Raw genomic sequence first — 16,547 nt, 5'->3', positions numbered from 1 at the left:
TATGAGTTAATTCAATGGAAATAATAAATCAATCAAACCTGGCCTGGCACACAACCATAATGCAAAAATTTAAAAACTATATTAAAATAACAGAATCTGCTTGTGGATGAAAATGTAGATCAAGTCTACCTTGTGAATGTGAAATTGCTAATGTATGGAATATGTGACTGTGTTCTGAAATGATTTTTTTTAATGTCTTTAGTGTTGATAAACCTCAATCTTTGAAAAACAACATATTCATATATCATAACAGAGATATTTGTTTCATTTAGATTGGGAAAAACTGTCAGAGCTGCTAGGATTTTAACCTTCACATGAAAGAAATGCAGGTAAGACACATCCACTACTTAGACCATGAATCATTTCTGGAAAATAAAGTTACGACTTCAATTTTCTTATTTTAATTAGACACAGAGTAACACCACAGTCCTGAATATTTCACATCCTGATGTGTGGGAAGTCCAAAGTCAGACACTAGGTTTTTTTCTTGAGCTTATCTGCATTCAAAAAGGACTTCTTCCAGAGCACATAAAGAACTCCCTTGTCTTTACTTCCTGTAAGATTTCAGGCTTGTGGGTACCAACTGATCAGTATAGAACCATTTAGGATAGCAAGAGTAAGTACAACTGAACACAGATTTAATACACAAGTGCAAAGGACAGCACTGTTGGCCTTTTTACCATGATAAACAGGAAAGGAAAAAAGCCATGTGCCATGCAGCAAGACTTTTCTCTCCCTTCAACAGTATACAGATACTCTGCTTCTATGTCTTGCAAGCAAACAATGAAGACAGACTTTCTTGAGAAGGAAATGCTTTAAGAATTGCCATTATATAAAAAGGGAAAGGAGGGAAATGCATCAATAAAGTGAACTAACGCCTTTTTAGTCTGTCTCATAAAAAGAATGGCAATAAATATTTCCATAAAAGGTATGTTTACCTCCCATAATCTCCATGACAACAATTATTTCACTAGGCTCAGAATTTTCTTCCTTCCTTTTATTTTTTTCATTTTGAATTAGCTGCTTGTGTAGACAAGCATCTGCTGCCTCTCCATCTCACAGCTGCTCCTTCTTGCTTTTATTCTTACTAGTCTGTATCCCTTACCCATTTTCAAGCAAATACTACTAGACACTCTGAAATGGTCAGTCTGGGCAAAAGGCCAGGAAGTGAAATCAGCCCTTTACCAATAGATTTCCTTCTATTTTACTTTATTTCCCTAGGAAATTTTGTCTCATCTCAAAAAGCCTGCCAGCCCTAGAAGTTGGTTGTAGAATTACAATATTATAGTAAGTTACTAAACATGTGTTTCTCACTTCAATAGGAAATTCACTGATTTACAAAAATGCTTTTATTTAGGTCAAAATCTGATAAAATCCTAGAAATATGTAATAGTATTGAGGTAAATTAGAGACTGAATTAGTCTCTAATTCTCCTCTTCTATTTGCTTTTTATTCTAGGATGAGAGGACATCAGAACTCAGCATTTTTCCAGGAAGAAAATCACATAAAGGTGGTGTTGAACTTATCACAATAATGCTTTTTAAGGATGGCCTTTGAGCCACAAAGTAGCTTCAAGGCTGTGAACATCCCTGCAGCTGCCTAAAAGGATATGCTTGAAGACCCACATGCTGAGTTTTTGTGTTAACTGGCTCTTACTGTGGTTGTGACTGACCTTTGCTCCGTGTCCACAGCCTTGCATCACGTGGCATAAGGCTGCTGTGGTGGATGCCAGCTGTGCAAACACACCTGTGGGCACCAGCAGCAGCTCACACACCAGAGCTGCCACACTGGGCAGTGGTAGCACAGACACGGCCTCTCCTCTCCTCTCCTCTCCTCTCCTCTCCTCTCCTCTCCTCTCCTCTCCTCTCCTCTCCTCTCCTCTCCTCTCCTCTCCTCTCCTCTCCTCTCCTCTCCTCTCCTCTCCTCTCCTCTCCTCTCCTCTCCTCTCCTCTCCTCTCCTCTCCTCTCCTCTCCTCTCCTCTCCTCTCCTCTCCTCTCCTCTCCTCTCCTCTCCTCTCCTCTCCTCTCCTCTCCTCTCCTCTCCTCTCCTCTCCTCTCCTCTCCTCTCCTCTCCTCTCCTCTCCTCTCCGGAAGCTAGGATGGAACTAGTGTGAATTATGCAGTCAACAAAAGGAAGGGAGTGAGCTAGAGTGAGAATAAAACAATATTTATACTCTACCGTATTTTTGGAAAAGATTTAGTGTTTAGTTTCAGAGTTCTGGAGTTCATTTCCCCTAGCTAATTACAGAATTGGAATCTTCCTTAATAACTTATTAAAGATGAATGGAAGTGGTAACCGAATCTTTTTTTCTCGCATGCTTAGCAATGGAAACATGAACATATAAACTGATCAGGCTTTAAGGGGAACATATGCAAATGGGGTAATGCTACAGCCACATCAATGCAGTTCATCTATTAAATGTCCCCTTAGCAGGTCAGGACTAGTTATGTTTTATGTCTATGTCATAAACATAATAGATATACCACTGTGTTCATACCAGCAGTTAAATATCATTCCTTGTTATTAAGTCCCATAGCTACGTGATAATGTCACTGGAAATTATTATTACAGTAGACAGGGACTTGCATGACCCCTGCTGGGTTGTCTTTTCCAAACTCTGTAAGTGAACTTTATAATCTACAAAGTCCTTCTGAGAGATGAATAATTAAATTCTTATGATCATGTAATTTGTCACAATAAGGCAGAAATTCTTATTTTCATTTCCTATCCTGCTCTGTGGAAAAGTAACAAAAGCATGCTGGATTCCACCTGGCATTTTTACTCCTTGTTGCAAGTTGTTTGATTGAATGCAGAGAAATACTTTGTCTAAACACAAGCTACATGTGAAATGTAGGGCTGCATTATTTGATAAGCCATATATATATATATTATACCCTAATATACCAGATATATTTTTATATAATATAGATATGGTTTCATAGAACCTTAGAGACAAAAGGAGTATTTAATGCACAATTTTTGAGGCACACTGCCAAGTGACTACAATTTTCACTTGTTCAAAATACCTGTTTACATTAGGTTATTTAAATTATTACCTATATCTTAGCAGAACACCGAAAGATGGGGACTAAGTCTTGACTTTACCCACAATGAATTCAGCAGAGGGATGTCTGGATCCAGTAGAGATGCTATCTGGGATCAGAGGGAAGGAGAGAGCTCATAGTGATCACATGTACTCATGTGGTACAGCCTGACCACAGCCAATGGGTGTAGGCTCTGCAAGGCTGCAGCAAGCTAAAGGGCTGATGCTGTGCTAACAGGCAGTGCTGCCAGAACACTGATCTGCATTTCTTGCCCACTGTCTGTAGTTTCCAGCCCCAAACAAATCTGTATCATGCAACAAACCAGGTGATAAATGGAGGTGCACATCAGCAGCCCTCCTTTACACTAGCAGAAAATATAGCTGCTTCTGATATTAGGTACTGTCTCCAGGTTTTGTCGCATAACAGCTAGACAGATCTATTTCCAGACATTTTCCTGTATCCCCTCTGGGGATGAGAAATTTACTGTCCTTATGCTCTACACATTTTAGTGTGACACGATCATTTTACTTGTCCCCTTCCAAGCAAGGCAGCTCTCTTTACTGCACCATCCATCTACCCCCGAGAAGTAAAATATGGCTCTTAGCGAGATCTGGATACTGTATCCCTCAACAAGACTACTTCTAATGAAAATACAACCCCTTAGGCCCTAGCAGTAGCAATGTATGTGCTGATATATGGATGACATATTTCCTGGTTAGTTGCAAAAAGAATAGGTGTAATTTACCTTATAAAAGTACAAAAGGAATCTACCCTAAAAGAGAAAAGTAGTTTTATTAATGCAGCACTTCACACACAGCTCCTTAGTAAAAATGCACATATTATAAGATAGATACAGTTACATAATGAAATAAAAAAACCCAAACCAATGGCTCATGAAAATACAATTAACGCAAACCACTGTTTTTTCAAGGGCTAAGATCTTACAGGAAAAAGACTAAGGAATAACTACACCTAAATAAGACTTTAACTATTGAAAGCAACAGCTGCATTAGAGCTTATACATCCATCAGTCCTAACATTCACATTTGTGCAATAAAGCTTTCTTTATATGTAGAAGTCTAGTTGCCTCCCATGTGGACCAATACAGCATTTTTGTAGGAGTAGCTATTCCTCTCTTTCAAGAAAGGACTTCTCCAGAAAAAGCCTCATGAAGAGTGATTTCTTATTTACCTAAATGTAAGCACTAGAAAGAACAATAAAAAAACAGAGGAAGAGCTGTTTTCTGGAGATCCAGCAGACCTGTTATTTTTAAAATATTTTGCAGGACATTCAGAGGCAGCAATAGGAGAGGAGAGCAGGTATACAGGCAGGTCGGGCAGATAAACAGCCACTGCCTCTGTTTTCAGCTGGCAAAAGCCTTCAGCTTTGGCAATAGAGTGTTTTCATCTTTCTGTGCAGTACAAGTCCTTCCGATGAGCCTGGACTGCCCAGGGCACTGGTGGCTAACCTATTGTTTCTAAACTGGTTTGCCAGTTTGCTGGTTCACATATAGCCTAGGAAATGAAAGTCATGGCCTGTGTGAAATGAGCCGGTAACAGCCATCAATTACCTGGTAGAGAGGCCAGCCCAGACGGCTCAAATCATGCCCTTGGCTGACAGCTAAGAAGAGACACAAGGGAGCAAAGGCTTTCACAGGCTGAGCTGCATTCTCCTCCTCAGGGACAGAGTTCTAGGTTTGAAGAATAACACGAAATTTGGGGCTTCTACATTATTCCTTCTATTTATAAAGTTTAGCTTCTATTTGGCTGTAATAAATGAACTCAATTTTGAAAGAGAAAACAAAGTGAAGCTGTAGGATTGCAGTGGAATATTAGGCAAAGCCTTGTAAGCATTCCCTGGTAAGACAGCAATGGTAAAGCTGTAGCAAACTCTCTTCTCTCTCAAACTTATTAACCAGATCTAGGGAAAATGGCTCAAGATACTAACTTGACAGGTATGTGCAGAAGCACAGCTTTTGTACATCATCAAGAAAAACAGACAGCTCAAGGAAAAACTCATTTAGTTTGGATACATTTAAAGCTAGATCCAGTGAAGAACTAGGGAAGTGAACAGCAGGTGATAAAGCTTCCTGATGCAAAATGTATTGCATCTTTCTGGCTTAAAATGCAGGCAGGCAGTAAGAATCTCCATGTGCTGACCCACACAGGCAGATGGCTCGATGGCTCTGCCCTGGTGCACCATGGAGAAGAATGAAACCAGGAGCTACAATTCCAGTAGGCAACTGGTGGCTGTTAGCATCTCGACACCTTGATTAACTAGAAATCCAATTTCATCTAGAATTAAACCAACAAGTTCTTGTTTGGTTATGAAAACCTATTTTCCATGAAACCGAGTCTACTGGCACCCAAATGGACTGCAATTATTGAGAAAACTTAAGTTTTAAAAACTCCAGATTAATTTTTTTTTTCTCCTTCTCCACCCTTGTCACAGATGACACGAAAAGAACTGCACGAAGACACACTGGTGAGCAAAACAGGAAAAGGCAGAGTTTATTTACAAAACTCAATTTTATACATTTCTTATGGTGCCCATGGATTGGAGGATGGAATTCCACCATTGGTCAAGCCAACTGTCAATCAACTTTCTCCTCTCACCTAAAAATTTCAGTGGTAAACAATGAAAGACAGTTAGCAAAACATGGCCATTGTTTATAGCACAAAGTGCGATAAAGTAAAATTTCTGACTCCAATATGAAGAACAATACAGAAGGCTTAGAAAAATCTTCAAAATCAGGGTGACACCCCCCATGGTATTTAAATACTAGAAATTTGTATTATATTTTATTCACAAAAGCAAAGCATTGGCATGGGTTTTTCCAAAGTAAAACCTGGAAAACAAAATGCACATATATACCTGCAGTTTCATGCCACATAAAATACCTGTGAAGAGACTCAGATGAGTGCCATTTCTGAATGTATACATCAGGAAACAGCACACAGAACTAACAGTAAGGACTATGAAAATGAGGCCACATAGGGACTACATTCAGAGGAACAGTTGCGGTGGATCAGTGAAACCCCTTTAGGAACAGCTACTGAAGTCAATGCAGGCACCTGATGTATGATGCATTTAGGTCAGCCTGCTGGAAAACCGTGAGTGGAATCAGTTTTTGTGACTCTTAAATCACCCCTGTATCGGGAGCTACGGGGCTGATTGCACAGTCTCACCCAACCAAGAAACCTCTATCCTTCCAGGAACAGATAACTGAAGCTGGACTGCTTTTCTCCGGAAAGCACTGTGCAACCAGCTAGCAGGATGGGCCCGGGCATCTCGGGGACACGGGCGTGACAGGAGGCCCGGGTACCTTATCCGACACCTGCGGCTCTGGGCTTCGCCACCCTCCGGCCCCTCCGACAGCGGAGAAGGCACGGTCCTACCCGCGGCTGGACACCGCCCGCCGGGCTGGGCGAGCGCTTCCTGGCGGCGCCGGGAGCTACTTGTCCTGGGCACTCCAACAAACGGAGGATGCCGAGGTCAGCCACGGCTCCCGACACGTTTCCTCGGGCAGGTCCGGGGGAGGGCCGTGGGAGCGGGGCCGGCGCCGGAGAGGGACGGCGCGGGTAGCAGAGGCCAGCCCGAGCGGGGCCGAACGGCAGCACAGCCGCAGGGCGGCCCGCGCCCCTCAGCCCGCCGCGTCCCGCCGCCGGCATGAGCCGGGCCGGGCCCTGGTGCCTGCTCCTGGCTGCGGCCTGCGCCCTGGGCCGGGCCCCGCCGCCCCCGCGGGCCGCCGTGCGCTGCCCGCCCGCCGGCGCCTGCTTCAGCGCACACCTCGCCAACGTGTCGTACGCCGAGGCCCGCGGCGCCTGCCACCAGCGGCGGGGCAGCCTGGCCTGGGTCAGCGGCGAGCCGGAGCTGCGCCTGCTGCTGGGGCTGCTGGCAAAGGCGGCGGTGCCCGCGCCCGCGCTGTTCTGGGTCGGGCTGAAGAGGAACGCCTCCGCCTGCACCCACGAGGAGCAGCCGCTCCGCGGCTTCTCCTGGGACGGCGTCGAGGAGGGGACGGCCCCGCAGGAGGTGCCGGTGGCGCTCGGCCGGTGGCTGCAGGAGCCCCTGCGGTCCTGCCTCACCGCCCGCTGCGCTGGGCTGCAGCTGGCGGCCGACCCCGGGGACGGCCCCGGCTGGGGCTGGAAGGAGCGGGTCTGCCAGCTGAAAAGCCCGGGCTACCTCTGCAAGTACCGGTACGAGGGTGCCTGCCCCGACCTCAGTCCCGCGGGCGCCCTCGGCCTCGACTACCGGCTCCCCTTCGAGGAGCGCAGCGGCGGCCCCGGCTTCAGCCCGCCGGGCACCGTGCTGACGGTGGCGTGTCCCGGCGGGGAGGTGCGGCTCATGTGCCAGCCCGAGCAGGGCGGCTTCGCCTGGAAGGCGGCAGAGAAGCCCCTCTGCCCCTGCCCCTTCGGCCGCAGGAGCCCCGACAGCGGGCGGTGCGCCAAGGCCGCCGGGTGCCGCGATGCCGCCGGCCGCTTCGCCTGTGCCTGCAGCCCGGACGGAGCTCCCTGCCCGGGCACGGGGCCGGCCCCCACCGCCGCAGACGGCCCCGCGGAGCCGTCGGGTGCCAGGGCGGAGGGGCGGCGTCCTTCCATCCCGACACCCGGCGGTTCCACGGAGCCGCCCGCCACCACCACGGCAGCCGCCAGCGGAGAGAAGACGGCTGCTCCGCCGCCCTCCTCCTCCCCCTCCGCCTCCTCCTCTTCCAACTACGTTTTCATCCTGGTGACGGTCGCGGTGGTGGTGCTGGTCATCCTGGTCATGACGGTCCTGGGGGTGTTCAAAATCTGCTTTAACAAGAAATCCGAGGGCCGCGGGGACAAGGAGCCGTCGGAGGCCGGCAGCAAGGCGGAGGCAGGCTCCGCGGAGCCCAGCGGGGCGGCGGGCGGTGAATAGCCCCGGACCGCCGAGGCCGCGTCCCTCGGGGCTGCCCTGAGCGGCAGCTCCCGCCCGGGCCAGCGCTCGGGTCCGCACGTCCCTCCCGCCCCCAGCCCTGCTGCCGCGGGAGCCGGAGGAGAGGCGCCGCGGGGCTCAGCTGGGCAGGGCTCGCACATCATCAGACGCAGGAGCGCGTAGAGACGTTCTCTTGAGGGGATTGAAGTCTGGACAGTCGGGAGTTTCAGCCGGTCTGAAAAACAGTTATTTCGGTGCTGATTTCACAAAAATATAAATAGATCAGCCTGGCCGACAGAGCGATTGCAGCTGCAACAACTGTGCCTTTTTATCCTCTCAGAAACGGTTCATCGTGTGCCTTCTTTGGAACAAGCATAAAGTGGAACACTTTGAGCACTTGCATCTTGTCATTTCAAAGTCACTCCTTGCCTGAATGGTACTTGGAGGCTCTCGTTTTTAATCTAATTGCTGGAACTTTGGGAGACGTGAACTGCCGTAATTTTGGATGAAACTGCAACCCATATGCTTTCATACTGACATTCTTAAAAAATGAAAGAGCGTTTCTATACTTAGAAAGTCATTAAACTGCTGAGGAAGCTAAAGGTTAATGGGGAGTCAGTTTTATACTTCAGCTGATGAAAAGAATAAAGGATGATGTAAATCACTGCCCTGTTTGTTACTTCATACTCATTTTTATTGTAGCAGAGAATAAATTTTTCAGTTACAGTTTTTCTCCTAAGTTGTGTTGGTACAAAACTTGCTTTCTCTATGCAATATGCAGCTCCCTTAGAATCAGACAAGGTGCTGACACACCACACTGCAAGGGGAGTTAACGTGAGTCCAAATACATCATGCAAATCTCATTCTTTTTAGGCAGATATATTGTTTTCCATGGAGTCCCTTGAGAGTAAGGAAAGATTCACCTTTTGTGCCCTTCTCTAAATGAGGTAAACACTTCCTCCGTGATTTCCCTCGGGAACTCCTGAAGGGGAGCTTTCATCTTGGCTACAGAACTTGCTTTCCGTGCAGTTCAGAGTGCTGATGCTCACTTATTATTATTATGATGGTGTTGGTTTTCAATTAAAGTTGTAATATTAAATACTGATTCAAGGTTCTCTGAGTGCAGTTATACACAGCTGACTCGTCTCATGCAAGCCTTTTGAGGTGCAGGGAGAATAGGGAAACATTTTCTTCCCTTAAGAGAACTTGAAGCTCTGAAATGCCTCTTTAAATACACTTGTTTGTTTTTTTTTCCTCTCTTGAGAGCTGACATTCTGTCTACTGCTTTAATTTTGACAATTTCCTGTTGAGTTTGAAGAACTCTGTTTCAAAAAATAATGTGTATTATTATGACCTATTTTTCTTGCAAGCAAAGAGTTCATGATAGATATGGTGTAAACATATGCTAAGGATAAAGAATTATGTAGTATAAGTTTTTTTCCTTTTCCCTCTCCCTTTAATGGCGATAGGCAGTTGCTATCTGGGAAACAGTCTTTTGCTTTTGGTAAAGAGGTCACTGATAGTTGTGAGCCATCAGACTGACTGTAGCCATAAATTCCCTTGTATTATGACAGGAATTAAATCCAGCTAGGTGAGAATGCTACTCATTACAAGGTGACTCATAATCTGCATACTTTTCTAATCTGTTTATTTGTATTTCAGAAGGCAGGCGTTTTTCAACTTGGGCAGGAGGCTTGATTCTACATTCAGATGTGCACAGATTTGGAAAATGACTTAGCCATTAATGCCTTATTTCTTAATAACACTCTTGTTGCTGTCACTGTAAGTAATTTCTTTTATGGGGTGATATATGTGGAGCTCTCCTTCTATCAGGGACTGTGTAAGCAAATAGCAGCTAAGATGGATGAGAACCTCTCTAAATTATTTTTTTCTGTGTTTTAGTCTTTCTCACATATCAGATAGCTGAATGCTTGATGGGACTGTTCAGGTTTGTTTCTCTAAACTCTAGAAACTCTCTCATTCTGGAGTCTTACCAAGCACATAGTTAAATGCTGAGTTCAACACTTGACTACTTATTTTGGCATCTCTCAGTATGTGACTCACACTATGTTTGTTAAAATATACAAGTTCATGCCCTTTAAAGCCATTCACCTGTCCCATAATTCCCATTTCGCTCTTCCTGTGAAGTCATGTTTTGATTTGAGAGCTGTTTTTCTCACACAATTCAGGATCACTAGACATTTGTCTAGAGGACTACACAAGGGTTCTACTGTGTTACCCCTGGCTTATAATTTGACTCATCTGAAACCACACTATTTTGTGTCTAAGGACGGAATCCATCCTATCATGTGTAGACATCTCCAACAGTTCATCTAGACTTTTTTACTCACCTCGACTCCCTTACTGCCTACAGAGACAAATAGATGCTTGCCATTAATCTCATTTTAGACTAGATGCTGAAAACAGGACCAATGAATTATATCCTGAAAGTGCCTTTTCTCTGCATTGACTATAAAGAAGGCATATGGAGGCTACTTTTATTTAAATGCCGCTGTAAAATACACTCTTAAATCAGAAAAATCAGCCCACTTAAGTCTCCAGCTGTGCAAGTCACTTTTCTAAAGGCAAACTCATGGTGCATTCTGTCTCTTCAAGGCATGGCTAAATGGTCATAATTTTATTATTGCTTTTGTTGCTTTTTACGTGCTAGAGATTCTTATTTAGTATATTTAGGGTTCTTTACCTTATTTTTGCAGTCAGTAGAATACAAAACAAATATAATTTGGATTGTTTGGAACATGAGCAGATTTGAAATGCATGAATTTCTCTATCTCTGATGGTTCAGACCAACAAGAAGATGGTTTGGGAGAAAGGATTGATCATTTTTGCTTTTCACTCTTGATCAAATTGAGTCTTGAGTGAATAAGAAACCAACATCTGTCATGCAACCATTGGTTCATATCACAACCATGGTTCACTGGTCTGCAATGCAGATTCAGAGCAGAGTTTGCTGTTTAGAACCATGGAAGGAGAATAAGTAACATCATAATGAGTACAGATAATCATAACAAGTACTGAGATAATAGAAGTGTTTGGTTATGAAAGTGGATGCAAATTTTTAAAAATTATTATATAGCACTGTATAAAAATCACACAATCAAATGCAAGTATTTTTACAAAACATGTCAAGGATAGAGACAAATTTTGACTTTTCTGTCATGTTACATACATGTCCCTTGACTAAACATTATATAATGTACAATTTTCCAACTGTTTTTCCAGCATAGGAAAAAAAAATATTTCATCCCATATTGAAGTCATATAAATCACATACAAACTTTGTATCTGTGAGATTTAGAATGCTTGCATTCGTAATGAAATGATGATAGCAAGAAACTGTTAGTCTGCATTAGAAAATGGTGATTCCTGCAAAGAAGAGGAATGTCCAGGTCTCTTGTCTATCACAGTTATCCAGAAAGTGTCCCATGTTGCCAATTTTAGATTTCCTTAATTCCTACAAAGATAGTTTCACTGGTAGGCATACAATTTGTCAACTGCACATTTTATTTATGAACAAGTGATGAATTTTTAATGGTTTGTTTCATTAAGTGATCAGAAATAAAATTTTAATTTCCACATTTTTTAAAAATAATGATTTATGCTGCTAAGGTCTTAATTAGGTGTTCTATGGGATTGAAATAAAATCTACAAATGGACATGGGAAAAATTCAAGTACTTCTGACAACATTTCTCCTTGTTTAATTGTATTGTACAGCTTAAAGAATATTAAAAATATAATGGATTCTATGCTTCACCTAGAAATTTCCTACCACTTAATTTGTTTCATGTTTTAAATACCAGTTCTCTTTCCTCATTTATTACATGGAGGTCAGTCATGGGTAGATGCAATGTAGTTCATTCTAGAAGTAATATTTTTTTTTATTTCTTCATTATGTGGACACTTACCAAGGCTATAGTGTGGCGATTCATGTATTTCACTAAAGATATATAATTGACTCAAAAGGCAAACACAGCAGGGCAACAGCAGCAGAAACTGCATTCCCAGGGCTTCAAAACGTTAAACTTAATGTCTTTTTTTCTTCTCCCAATATGCAGCCTTGTCTTTCTCTTCTGGCTTGTAGTCTGGGACTGGAAGATTTGAAAGTGGATGTGTAAAGGAAGTCATCTGTTAGTATGCAAGTCTTTCCCCTTTTCTGCATTGCTGATTAGAACCACAGAATCATGGAATGGTTTGGGATGGAAGGGACCTTAAAGATCACCTCATTCCACCCCTCTGCTCTGTGCAGGGACACCTTCCACTAGACCAGGTTGCTAGAGCCCTATCCAGCCTGGCCCTGAACAATTCAAGGGATGGGGCATTCACAACTTTGCTAAGCAAACTGGTCCAGTGTCTCACTACTCTCACAGCGAAGAATTTCTTCTTCACACCTAATCCACACCTACCCTCTTTGTTTGAAGCCACCCCCCTTTGGCCTGTCAAGCCCTAGGAAAATGTTCTTCAACTTTCTTGTAGGTACTGGAAGGTTGTTTGTAGGTACTGGAAGCCTTCTCTTTTCCAGGGTGAACAATCCCAACTCTTGCAGCCTGTCCTTGTAGGAGAGGTGTTCTAACCCTCTGATCATCTTGGTGACCTCCTCTGGACTCCAGCATGTCCACATCCTTCTTATGCTGGGAGCCCCAGAGGAGAACACAGTACTCCAGGTGGAGTGGACGCAGGAGTGGAGCTGGGAAATGCAGAGATATGGTGGTGGTGCTGCTTTTGTTATGTCCTTCCCCTCCTTCCACTTGCCAGTCCTTTTGCATTCTGAGTCAGAAGAACGGGCAAACAACTACTATTATGCATTTTATGGTTAATATCAGAGAAAGAACACTACAGGTCCACAGAGAGGATGAGCTGAGGAGGGAAAGATGAGAAAGACAAGCAAGCATCCATCTTTACCAGGATGCATCTGTCCTAACCATCTTCTTGCTGCATATGTTTTCAGGTGTTACTCAAAATGTGGTGGACTGCAAACAAATAAACATTTTCAGTCATTAAGCCAGGAACAGCACGCATGGGCTGTAACCTGTCAGAAAAGCACGGTTTTATTTTTGGAATGTAACCAGCAGGCCTTGTGGTTTTGACTGATAAGAAGGATTTACACTGTTCTCTGGAACATAACTTAAGATCATAAGTACAGATAGTTTGAGTGAGATTATATATAAGTAGACTAAGTCTGGAATGTCTGTGCAGAGGAATGTATTACATTGCTTTTCATTCTTACGAGTATATCTTTCTCTAAGGGAAATAATTTTCCCAGTCATTGTACTGAAGATTTTCAAGTAAGAAATTCTGTAAATTTTACTTTATGACTGTGAAAGAGCAGTGAAAATCCTTCTGTATTCAATTTATGTCTTGTCAATATGCGGTTCTTCTTGTTTTGTGTTGAGCAAAAAATTGTTAGGTCTTTTTCTCTATGTTAATGATAAAGGAAAAAAAAAATCTGTGAAATTCAAAGTGTCTGAAAAATCCAAAATAAACTAACATTCAGAAAAATCTATCATCTAGCTGTTTCTGCCACATTTTCCTGAGTTTCTAGTAATTCCATAAAGTACCTAAATTGCCATTTAGTTCTTAGACAAAAAGCCTAGATACTTTCTAACCTTCAAAAATCACAGCCAGCTTTGAAAACAGCAGCTAACATAAAAAGCACAATTTCATATTTTTTGCTGAGTTGAGAGTTTATGTATTTGCTATACTCTAAAGAGTGAAAATTAATTATGTGAAAGAGCCAAGTCCTGCTTTACAATCTTCCTCTGTTCTTAACAAAATGGCCTCTCCTGGCCACCACATACTTGATTTTTCTCCATTTCAGTTTCCTTCTCTCTCAGTCTGCTCAGTATCAAATACCCACCAGTTTTGCCTTCTTTTATATCCATTCTCCCCCAAATATCCAGCTTTGCCACGTTTTGGACCACTCCAGTTGCCCAGCAGTCCCTTGGGCTTTCCACTGTGAATCCGAGCCCAGGCAGGGCTGTGAATGGGCTGAGCTGGGGCCGTACTCAGCCCGTGGCAGCGGCACTGGTGTCGCCTGGCATTGCTCAGCTTTGGGAAGTGCAGGGCAGTCCAGCACCCTTCAGAAGCTTCCCCTGGGCTGGTGGGAGTCACACGTGCACTGACAACAGCACTGTCACCAACAGGGTAAGTGGAGACAATACCATCCAGTTACAAGTCATGAATACAACGCAATTCAGATCCCAAGTCAGAAATTTGGTAATTGATCTCTGTCCTACAACCTCCCTATGCTGTGAATTTGGGCACTTTTATCTGAGCCTTTCTAGTTAGGAAGATCAAGAACCCACAGAGCAGCCCTTGGCATATTACACAGTGTAAGAACCTGCATAGAAAAGACATGGTGGGGGGTGGTAATGGAGAGTAGAAGGAATTTTCTGTACATTTTTTCAAGGTGACCCATCATAGACATGATAATCTTATAATGACAAATATATTCCATCCAGACTGGACACAAAACCCTATATAGCTCAGGCAGGATACAGCACCTCACTGTCTCTGCTTCATAGCTGCTTATTGCTCTGCCAAACCCATATTCTAGGCTTTTGGAGAAACAAAGTTGGAAGGGAGTGGGCATAGTTAGCTTTTATTGAAAAGCATCTGTCTTGTCAAAATTGTGCTTGGTTTGTAGCCATCTAATGATATACTTTGAAATACTCTCAAAGTATACTCAGGTTCACCTATTTTTCTTGGCCATTTCTCTCCACAAAATGTAATCTCTAAAAGCATTTTTCTTAAAGAGAAATCTAATTAGTAAACTGTTCTCTCTTCCTGTGGCTTAGCCTGAAGGTATCAGCGAAATAAGGCTATGTTGAAGAGGATGGAAATGCTGAATACACAGTTCAGTAGAAATAGTTTATTCTCCTCTAGAGATTCATAATTCAGGTTCTTGTCTGTAGAGCCCTGGTGTCAAGTAAGGTTCCTAGGAACTGAAATCACAGAGTTTAGAACACTGGATTGATATTTCTGCCTTGGCTAATTTCTTCTGATTTTTCTGAAATTATTTTTCTTGGATCTTTTTTTGATCAGGATTATAAGACATTACATTGTCACTGTTCTAGAAACATGGCAGAGTAAAGTCAAACCTTATATAACATGAATGTATGACATCACTGGGTTATTTTAATTCAGTAAGACTTAGTTTAATATTTAGAATTAGGATGTTGATTTTGGAAACAGGTTAAAATACAGCAAATAGCACAGTGTTAATGGAGCATGCCACATACATTAGCAGTGCAGATTTTTAGATTTCCAGAAACAACCAGAAAGCCTTTTTTAAAGTTCTGATTCACTGGAAAGCTGGCATTTCAGAAATTCTTACATCACATTCAGAAAACTGATTCTCGTTCTCTGTGAAGAAATCAAATGGGTGCTTTAAGTGTCGAATGCAAAGAAATCATACTCTGTGTAATGTTCTCTGCTGTAGGGACCACCTGAAGAGGCAGAATATCTGCATGCTGCCATCACCTTTTCCATCCACTGCTGAGATATAAAGTGCCTCTGTGACCAGTCCTGTTCAAGTCCACTAACTGCAGGTAGCAGCCAGCCTCAGGATTCTAAGGGCTGTCTTTGCTGCTGCACTGGGAAGCCTGGTGAGAAAGGACAGTGATTTCCTGTGCTCCATTCTTGAATGGGAAATGCTGCAGTTGATGTGTGCTGCCCACCTGATATGTGTTCCATGTGAAGACTGTCCTCTGGAGTACATGCCACAAGAAACAGTCCAGTCCATTGACTGGATACTGCTTGGCACTGTCCCACTGCTGGGTATAGGTCTCAGGCTAAACAAAGTGCAAAAGTTGCCTGCATTTCAGTGGCCACAAGGCCAATTTCCATGACAAAGCAAATGCAGCATTTTTAAAATATAAACCAAAACTCATAGGGAAAAAGCAAAAAAATTACTACTGTTTACAAAATACAATTCACCCACTTGCAGCTGTATAAAAAGTCAAAATGTCCCCAAGAAATAAACCACTGTACTCTTTTCTTCAGTGAATTAAGCATTAGTTAAAATAATTTCCATGTGAAATCTGAATATTCTTATTTGCCATTTGGAAAGCATTAAAAATAGTTCTGTTTATTTTCTGGTACATATTATTTCATGAGAACAACTTTTTTCTTGCTCAGGAGTTATATTCTACTATTTAATATAGTAACACAGAATGAACGAACTAACTTTCTTTCTAGCTGAATTGAATGATTTACTGCTGTTGATCACCTCTCCCAGAGTGAAAAACTGCAGGAACAACTGTTAGTTTGGGATAAACAGATTTTGTTTCCAGCTGAAACCACGCAGTGTTTTAGCCAGGAATCATAGGGGCAGTGCTGGCTGGGAGTGAATCAGCCCAGCCATCTGAAGGCAAGCCTGCCATCTACTGAGGCTCAACCCAACCTCTGCAATGTGCCTGGGAGAGCTGAAACTAAAGTGCATATGCTGGTAGGTGTGCAGGCTTCCAACACAACCTTTACAAGGCAAAGAGAAAAAATAAAATGAAGGAACAAAACCCAGTTCAACTTTTCATCAAAGCTGAGTATGCAGTATGAATCTTCATGCCTTTTCACTCTTGCTTCATCA

General features: G+C 43.2%; 1 protein-coding gene across 1 annotated transcript; it reads left to right on the top strand.

Annotated features, from left to right (window-relative positions):
* Positions 1 to 6,531: 6,531 nt before the first annotated feature.
* Positions 6,532 to 13,427, top strand: CLEC14A (C-type lectin domain containing 14A). Its single transcript, XM_063398947.1, is given in 1 exon segment — positions 6,532 to 13,427. A coding segment is annotated over 1 exon segment (1,413 nt). The 3' UTR covers positions 7,945 to 13,427.
* Positions 13,428 to 16,547: the final 3,120 nt, after the last annotated feature.

The sequence above is a fragment of the Prinia subflava genome, chromosome 5 (genome assembly GCF_021018805.1).
Source record: "Prinia subflava isolate CZ2003 ecotype Zambia chromosome 5, Cam_Psub_1.2, whole genome shotgun sequence".
Taxonomy (NCBI): domain Eukaryota; kingdom Metazoa; phylum Chordata; class Aves; order Passeriformes; family Cisticolidae; genus Prinia; species Prinia subflava.
The sequence above is the reverse complement of the archived record's forward strand: the minus strand, read 5'-3'. Positions and strand labels throughout refer to the sequence as shown.